At 57.0% G+C, this 8,919-nt stretch overlaps 1 protein-coding gene across 1 annotated transcript; it reads left to right on the forward strand.

Annotated features, from left to right (window-relative positions):
• Positions 1-641: 641 nt before the first annotated feature.
• MVB12A (multivesicular body subunit 12A) lies at positions 642-4,778 on the forward strand. Its single transcript, XM_047831868.1, has 9 exons — positions 642-869; positions 978-1,076; positions 1,207-1,303; positions 2,611-2,737; positions 3,285-3,404; positions 3,480-3,586; positions 3,813-3,874; positions 4,175-4,231; positions 4,403-4,778. The coding sequence occupies exons 1-9, from the start codon at positions 780-782 to the stop codon at positions 4,463-4,465; spliced, it is 822 nt and encodes a 273-aa protein (XP_047687824.1). The 5' UTR covers positions 642-779; the 3' UTR covers positions 4,466-4,778.
• Positions 4,779-8,919: the final 4,141 nt, after the last annotated feature.

Consider the following 8,919-nt stretch of genomic DNA (forward strand, 5'->3'; position numbering starts at 1 on the left):
TCCCTTAGATGATTGGAAACCACGCTAGCTAGGACCCACAAACAGAAAAAGAAAAGACACCCCTAGCCTCTTGGCAGTTCCCATCTCTGGGCCTGCCCGCTCTCCTACCTTGAAAGTGTACGGTTCTTAAAAAGCTTCTTTGTGCTTGCTGCCTTCCTTCTTAGCTGTCTTTATTCACGCGCGGATCCTCAGGTTATTCTTTCGTGGGGAATCCAAGAACCGAGACCTCCATTCACACAATGCAGAATCTCCCACCGGTACCATGAACAACTCCTCAAGTTACACACATTTCATGGTTCACGGTGGTCCGTACTTTTTGTTATTTAAACTAATAGCTGCATAACCCATGGACGTTTCCTTTGGGATGACTTCCTAGAACTACAATTACAGTTTTTCAAATCTCTTCCCTAAATATCCAAACGTGTCCCTGGAGAAGCCGATACCGCAAGGAATTCTGGGGAACGTAGTTCTGGTTTGGGGCAGGCAAGACCTCGGCGCTGAGTAGAAACACTTCTGGAGGAAGTCGCCGGGCGTGAGGAGACGAGACGATTTTCCGCAAACGTCGCTCATGTGCGCCTGCGCGGTGCACGGGGGCGTGACTTCATGTTCCCACGCGATTGGTCAGCCGTTTTCCAGGCACGCGCAGACAGCCCCCTTCCCCTCCCCGCCTTTCGCACGGCCCTCTGGGAGTTGTAGTTCAGACTCCTGCCCTAACACGGCCGCGGGTCGTCGGCTCGGACGTCTGAGGCCGTCCTGGCCTTCGGCTCTGGGCTCGGAGGATGGATCCAGGACCCGGGACCGACACGGCGCCGCTGGCTGGCCTGGTCTGGTCGTCGGCTTCGGCGCCTCCGCCACGGGGATTCAGTGCGGTGAGCGACGTCGGGGGCCGGGGATCAAGTGGGGGCACGGGATCAAGTGGGGGCACAGGCGGCCGCGTCGGGGTAGGATCCTGGCTCTGACTCCCGTCCACATCGTAGATCTCCTGCACCGTGGAGGGGACGCCCGCCAACTTCGGCAAGAGCTTCGCGCAGAAGTCTGGCTACTTTCTGTGCTTCAATTCTTTGGGCAGCCTAGAGGTGAGGGGCGCCCACCTTCGGAATCCCCGGGGTCAGCCCACTCCCCCGTCCATTTGCGGGGCCCTCCGCCAGGGGCGCTGTTCCTGCTGCAGCATGACTGTCGCTGTGTCCTCCCCTTCCTCCCTCTCAGAATCCGCAGGAGAATGTGGTGACCGATATCCAGGTCCTGGTGGACAAGAGCCCCCTCCCACCGGGCTTTTCCCCGGTCTGCGACCCCCTGGACTCCAGTGAGGCCCGCGTCCGAGATTGGGGGCGGGGTGGGGGGCCGCGTTCGGGTCCCTGTGGGCAGGACCAGGGAGGGGCGGAGGGACGACAGGCACTTGTTTTCCGAGCCTCGACTGCCCATTCGGTGCACTGGGTAATGACAGAGTCGGCTGAGGCGTCGAGCTCTGCTCCAGGGCGGGGCCACATGCCCTGCCCTGCGTAAAAATGTGCCATTGGCACAGCCTTTGTCCCAGAGTAAGAGTCATGACTTGTTTTATTACTGTTCCTGCTATATCTTCTTAACTGGTAGCCAAGTCGAACCCTCGCCATTTCCACGCCTTTTCATTCCCAGGCTTTTGCACACAGTTTCCTCTGCCTGGAGCACCTGTCTTCGACTCTTGGGGCTAGTTAATGCTTGATTCTCCCTCAGGTCTCTGTTTAGTCCCCGCCCCTTCTGACTCCTATAGCCCTGGTGCTGCCCTTCCAGCCCTGACCACCCTGCTTTCCAGCCACCTGGCTCTCCCTGCCTCTCACTGTGTCTTGTCATGTGTATTTGGGTTTTTTTATTTTTTATTTTTATCTTTTATTTTTGAGAGAGACAGACAGAAAACTAGCAGGGGAGGGGCAGAGAGAAAGGAAGACACAGAATCTGAAGCCGGCTCCAGGCTCCAAGCTGTCAGCACAGAGCCCGACGCGGGGCTCGAACTCATAAACCGCGAAATCATGACCTGAGCCGAAGTCTGACGCTTAACCGACTGAGCCACCCAAGCACCCCTTGTCATGTGTATTTGACTCTCAGGGTATATCTATTGATATTAGAGTCGGCAAGCATTTTACGTACAGGTCCAGATAGTAAATATTTTAGGCTTTGCAGGCCAGATAGTGTCTGTTGCCTTTTCCCTCCATAATCCTTTAAAAATGTGAAAACCGTTCTTAGCTGTGCAAAAGCAGATCTTGGCGTCTTTTGGCTCACGGACCAGAGTTTGCTGACCCCTGGATTAGAGGACTAAGGAAAAGTGAGGTTGGCAGGGCCAGGATGGGCACTCAGTTCCATCCGATCCCACAGCTACCCACCCTTGCCATAGGTGTGCACGGTCACCCCATGAATGCTTCTCCATGTCACCAAAGATAGGCCTGCCCCAATGGCCCCGAAAGGCTACATGGAGTCCCCTCCTATGGCTATACCATTCATGACTCAACCACTGACCTAAAGCTATCCAGGTAGCTGCCTTAAATAGCACCCTGGCAAGCGTCATCCTGGAGCCATCTGTGGGTCCGTTCTCTGCTTCTTTCCTCTTCTCACTCCCTTGCCCCCCACCCCCACTCCCAGAGGCCTCTGTGTCCAAGAAGAAACGCATGTGTATGAAGCTGGTGCCCCTGGGGGCTGCAGACACAGCTGTGTTTGATGTCCGGCTGAGTGGGAAGACCAAGACGGTGCCTGGATACCTTCGAGTAGGGTAGGGCCCCCCCCTTACCCTCCCCCCACCTCTGGCCTCCTCCCTTGCCCTCCAAGTCCCATATCTGCCCTGCTGACCCTCAGGGAGTCTCCTGAGGTCTCCTGTGCTGCCTTTTTTTAAAAAAAAAAAAATTTAAGTTTGTTTCGAGAGAGAGAGAGAGAGAGTGCATGAGGGGGTGAGGGAGGGGCAGAGAGCGAAGGAGAGAATCCCAAGCAGTCCCCGCAAACCGACCTGGGGCTCCAACCCCACACGAACTGTTGAGATCATGACCTGAGCTGAAACCAGCAGCTGGATGCTTAACCGGCTGAGCCACCCAGGTACCCCCTCAATTTCCACACCGTAAAACAGGAGTAATTGTATCAATCTTGTAGGGTTCTTGTGAAGAGTGTGTTGATGGGTCTGAAACGCACACTGTGGTGCTCTGACCCAGCAATATTAACTAGGATGTTGCTCAGGGTGCGGGCTGCGATGCTGAAAGGAAAATCCCCCAAAGGGCTGGGGTCACCCCATCAGGCTAGGACCCCTCCCTACTTCTCTCTCCTTCTAGGGACATGGGAGGCTTTGCCATTTGGTGCAAGAAGGCCAAGGCCCCCAGGCTGGTGCCCAAGCCCCGAGCTCTCAGCCGGGACATGCGGGGCCTCTCCCTGGACCCACCTGCCCAGCCCAGGTGAGTCCTCAGGCTTGGGAAGGGGGCGGCCATGGGGGGAGTTAGGCCTGACCTGTGCTGTCCTGCCTCCACCAGCAAGGGCGGCTTTCCAGAGCGGACCCTGTCCCGGGTTGGCTCTCGGGCATCTACTCTGCGGAGGAGCGACTCCATCTATGAGGCCTCCAACCTCTACGGCATCTCAGGTGAGCGCAGAGCAAAAAACTGAGGCACGGGAGTGGGGGGTGGGGGGGGAGGGCAAGGCTTACCCAAGGTTGAATAGCCAGGAAGGGGTGGAACCAGGGTTGGAACCAGGCCTGGGCCTCCCCCATTGGGGGGTGGGGATGGTGTGAGGCTCTCTGCTTAGGGTGGGCGGCAGGCGGGCCTCAAGTCTCCTGTGCCTCAGCCTCTGTCCTCACTCGCTCTCCTCAGCCATGGATGGTGTTCCCTTCACACTGCACCCGCGATTTGAGGGCAAGAGCTGTGGCCCCCTGGTGAGTCTACGCTGGACACTGGGGGCGCCTGGGGCTGCCCCTGTCAGTGGCAGGGAGGGTCGTCCGTGCCTCCAGTGCCCCAGCACAGAGGTCCCTGTTCCGGGGTTGGAGGAAGCTGGAGGGTCTCAGGCTCGGAATGGGGCATCAGGAGGGACAACTGGATACTGGTGGCCCCAGGCAGTGGCAGGAAGGGTGAGGGGATGTTCAGGCCAACACTGAGGGAGACCCTCCTTGAGGTTCAAGGAATGGGGGTTCCAGGTTGGGGTCCCCGCCCGGGACTGATCTGCCTCTGCCCGCCAGGCCTTCTCTGCCTTTGCCGATCTGACCATCAAGTCACTGGCGGATATTGAGGAGGAGGTGGGTGCAGGGCCCAGGGTGGCATGCTGGGGTGGGGGGGTTCTCCCCTCCCTTCCCGTCGCCCCAGGCTCCCCCATCCACACCCCGTCTCCCAAAGGCTGGAGATCGCCAAGTCCCTAGTGGTTTCCACCCCCTCACTCACTCTGTGCTCTCCTCGCTCCGCCTCCCCAGTATAACTACGGCTTTGTGGTGGAGAAGACTGCGGCTGCGCGCCTGCCCCCCAGCGTCTCGTAGCCCTTCGTCGGCCCCAGGGAAGAGCCCCCCTCTGCCGGACACCCGGGACTGCAGCCACCCCGCCCCACAGCATCTTGGCAATCTTGGTGGCGCAGGGCATTTTAGACCCTCAGCCACGCAGCGGAGGGACAGCCCTGGAGAAGGGAGCAGGACCGGTCCTCTCGGTGATGGGGTCTCTCGCCCCTGGGCCCTGCAGGGCAGGGGTGGGGGCTGGACGGAAACCAGTGCCTTCAAGTCATTTGTGTCAAAACTCTCTGGTGCCTGGAGGCCACGCGGGCGCCCTCCTGGCAATAAACACCGCCCTGCGCTCGCCGTCTGGAGTCCTGATCCCGGCCGCCGGTCCGCTGTGGTTCAAGGTGTTCACCACGCACGCGCGGCACGAGCCAGGGGGCGGAGGTGCCCCCAGTGCAGGACATCTAAGGCGGCGCTGCCACCACTCGCCTTCTACACAGGGGGAATCAGGCTCCGCGAGTGCCTGAGCCGGGGACGTAGGTCACAGAGAAGACCTGGTCCGCCCCTCCCTCCAGCATTGCGCAAAACGCGAATAATCGTTTCAGTCACATTTATATTGCGGGGACCCCAGCCCCAACACCTGATGCGCAGCGTCTCTTTCAGTCTTCCCGCACCCCGGTGGGAAGCCCCGGTTTTGTCGCGTTTTACGGAGCGGGAAACTGAGGCAGGGGCCGCTAAGGTCACAGCTGGGATCTGAACCCAGGGCCTGCTGTCTGAACTTTCGAGCTGCTCTACGTGTCTCTTTTCCTCTGCCGGGTGACGGGTACGTTCTGTCCATTCTCATTATTGGCGGTAATGAGGTCCCTTAATGTCACAGCGAAAACTGAGTTAGGGAGTACCGGATCCCATGGGGGGTTCCTACCAGCCTTTGGTCACATTTTTGTCCAGCAATCGGTACCGGGCCTTGTTGTGTGTGTGTTTCAAGACCCCGTGTTTAATACATACTGCTGATTAGTTAATGTTGAACTTCCGGCCGATAGCGCTGTTAACTTACGCCTGAACAAAGTTCATCTAACCCACACATTTTCTCCAGGAGGCACATCCCTGCCTTCTTGCGTGTGGGGACATTAGGTAGCACGAAGCACTACACGTGGGGACATTTTTATTTTTTTATTTTTTTAATTTTTTTTTTTTTTTAATTTTTTTTTCAACGTTTATTTATTTTTGGGACAGAGAGAGACAGAGCATGAACAGGGGAGGGGCAGAGAGAGAGGGAGACACAGAATCGGAAACAGGCTCCAGGCTCGGAGCCATCAGCCCAGAGCCCGACGCGGGGCTCGAACTCACGGACCGCGAGATCGTGACCTGGCTGAAGTCGGACGCTTAACCGACTGCGCCACCCAGGCGCCCCGGGACATTTTTATTTTTAAGTTTATTTATTTTGAGGGGGGCGGGGAAAGGCAGAGACAGAGGGGGAGAGAGAATCCCAAGCTGCCTCTGCCCTGACAGCGCACAGCCAAGTGCAGGGCTTTAACCCCCCAACCATGAGGTCGTGACCTGAGCCAAGTCCGAGGCCCCGATCAGGCACCTTGGGGGCTTTCTTAAACAACAAAGTTGCCGATGAAGAAGCACAACGATGTGAAAAACCTGCCACTAGGTAGACCACAAAAAGGCCACCTGTTTACGGTCTGAGGGGCGAAACAAGACGCCAGAGTGTCACCACGTTCCGCCTCAGCTGGGAATGGGTCCCCCAGTGATTCGAACTCCCCCCCCCTTCCCCCCACCGCCAACCCGCTCTGTGCGTGTCCTTGAATGGCCGCAAAATGCCGCAAGTATTGGCTGGGGGGTGGGGTACAAGTGAATTTCAGCCAGTAGAACTCACAAATACAGAATCCCTGAAGAATAGGCTGGACCCATTTGTTAAACGAATAGCCCCAGACTAACACCATTTTCTCCCACATCTGTGCTCCTTCCTTTAATGCTCTGTCTTCCCTAGGTCCCCCCAGCTTCCGGGTGGCCCAGGTCCTGCTGCGGTCAGGAACATCCCCAGATCTCTGTGGCTTTGAAAGGCTAAGGCTTAGTTTTCATTCATCCCACGGGTCCATGGCAGAGCAGCCCCAGACTCGGCTGGTCACAGTCCCTGAAATCCGCCTGAAGGGGCTGCCACCATCCCCTGGTGACACTGGGGGGGGCGGACTCCAAAAGGTCTTGCACCATCAGTTAAATGCCCGGGCCTGGAAGTGCCTTTGTCAAAGTTCTGCTCACGGGTCATCGGTCAGAACGCGCCCCACTGGGCCCCCAGAAGGGTTGTGCCACCCACTTTTTAAAAAATAACTTCTTTTTAATGTTTATTTTTGAGACAGAGAGAGAGAGAGACCAAGTGCGAGTCGGGAGGGGCAGAGAGACAGGGAGACACAGATTCGGAAGCAGGCTCCAGGCTCTGAGCTGTCAGCACAGAGCCCGACGCGGGGTTTGAACCCACGAACCGCGAGATCATGATCTGAGCTGAAGCCAGAGGCTTAACCGACCGAGCCACCCAGGCGCCCCTGTACCCCCCACTTGTACCCCCTGTCCTGGGGGTCTGAGGGGAGAGACAGCAAGCTGTCCCGGAGAGGTGGGCGAGGGGAAACCGTAAAATGTGCCCCCTCCCCCATACACTTCATCTGCCTTGGGAAAACTAGGCCTTTGGTCGAAGACATCTCCCCACCTCTCCCCTCTCTGGGCACAGACAGCACCTGCCAGGTCCCGCCCAGGCTGCTGTGGCGCCGGCCGTGGAATCTGATCTGCTCGGGAAGTAAAGGCTGTTTGTTCTCCCTGGTCGCCTTCTTGGCCATCCTGAAACCAGCTTCAGATCACTTTCCAGGGCATCCGCGGGTGACCAGGGGCCCCCCAGATGAGCCGTCCTGGCCTAGGATCCAACTGGGCTTGCTGTCATTGCTAGGCCAATGACCCTGCAAAATTCCAATCCTCTGGGCCCCACAGGGCCTCAGGGGCCTCAGCCTGGGGAAGGTCCAGGAGAATTGCCATGGAGCCCACCCACCCACTCCTGACTTGGGCCACATCGATCCTGACTGCTATGGCTGAGCTCACATCTTGGGCTACAGAGAAGGGAGCCAAAGCTTTATCCTTCCTGCCCAGGCACTGAGACTGAGGCGTCACAGGGCAAGATGAGGTCCCAGCTGCACTGCTCACTAGCTGGTGACCCTGAGCTGTGGCTTAACCTCTCTATACCTCAGTTTCTCCATCTTTCCAATGGCAATCTCAATGGTCCTTACCTCTCAAAGGTCCTTACCTTACCTGACCCAGGGATCGAACCCGTGAACTGGGAGATCATGACCTGAGCTGAGATTTCATTGCTAGAGTTCATGGTATGGATGTACCAGTCTGGTCACCTGTTGATGAGCACGTGGGTTGTCTCTCATTCGTGGCCACTGAGCAAAACTACTCCGAGCACTGTTGTACGTGTCTTTTGAGGAACGCAGTCATTCCCATTGTGCAGATGCCCTGAGTGGAGATTGTGGGTGGTAGGTGAGGCCTGGGTTCATCTTCAGCAGATACAGCCAAGCAGATGTCCGAGGCTCTTTGGACCAACGCACCCCCTCACTCACAAGGAATGAGAGTTCCAGTGACTCCATGTCTTCACCAACACTTGGCACTGTCCGACTTCGGCTCAGGTCATGATCTCACGGTGCATGGGTTCGAGCCCCGCGTCAGGCTCTGTGCTGACAGCTCGGAGCCCGGAGCCTGCTTCAGATTCTGTGTCTCCCTCTCTCTCTGCCCCTCCCTCACTTGCACTCACTCTCTCTCAAAAATAAAGAAATAAACATTAAAAAATAATATGCTCATAAATTGTTTTTTTGTGTGTGGGGAGGGGGGATACGCCCCTTGCTGTGCTGAGCCATTTCCTTCAAGGTGGCCTCTGGCCTTCCATTCTAAATGTCACCAGCACAGAGGACGCCAGCTGCATTCTGCCACTTTCAGCAGATTGCGTGTGCAGAAGAAGTGAAGGAGGGAGACCAGTTGCTGCCTCAAGGGGACAACGGTGATGCCTGTGTGAGTCAGGCATGGTGTTTGGCACATGGTGGGCATCTAAATATCAATAGTTCTTCTCATCCAGAGATAGCGTGGTTAAGTGCTTTCGGTATCCCTCTCCCGCCCCACTCATGCCTACTGTTGCAAAAATGCAACACAGCTCAAGCAGATGCTGTCTGTGCCCCCCCTCCCATCCATCCCATCCATGTTCCTCTCCACATGATGAATGTCACTCGCAGCAATTATCTGCAACCTTGCCTGGGGTTTGTGTGGCCACAGGTGTCCAGCTGGTGCATAGGGAAGACCAGAAGTATGAGGAGTTAATCTCTCTCTAAGCAATGCCTGATGGTGGTCAGAGGATAAGCACCCCAGCCCTGATCCCTTGTGTTGGGACCACTCTGCTGGGTGTGCTCTATGCTGTCTGCCAGAGTTCCCCAGCAGGAGGGAACCCTGATTGCCACACACCCCCC

The sequence above is a fragment of the Prionailurus viverrinus genome, chromosome A2 (assembly GCF_022837055.1).
Source record: "Prionailurus viverrinus isolate Anna chromosome A2, UM_Priviv_1.0, whole genome shotgun sequence".
Classification (NCBI taxonomy): domain Eukaryota; kingdom Metazoa; phylum Chordata; class Mammalia; order Carnivora; family Felidae; genus Prionailurus; species Prionailurus viverrinus.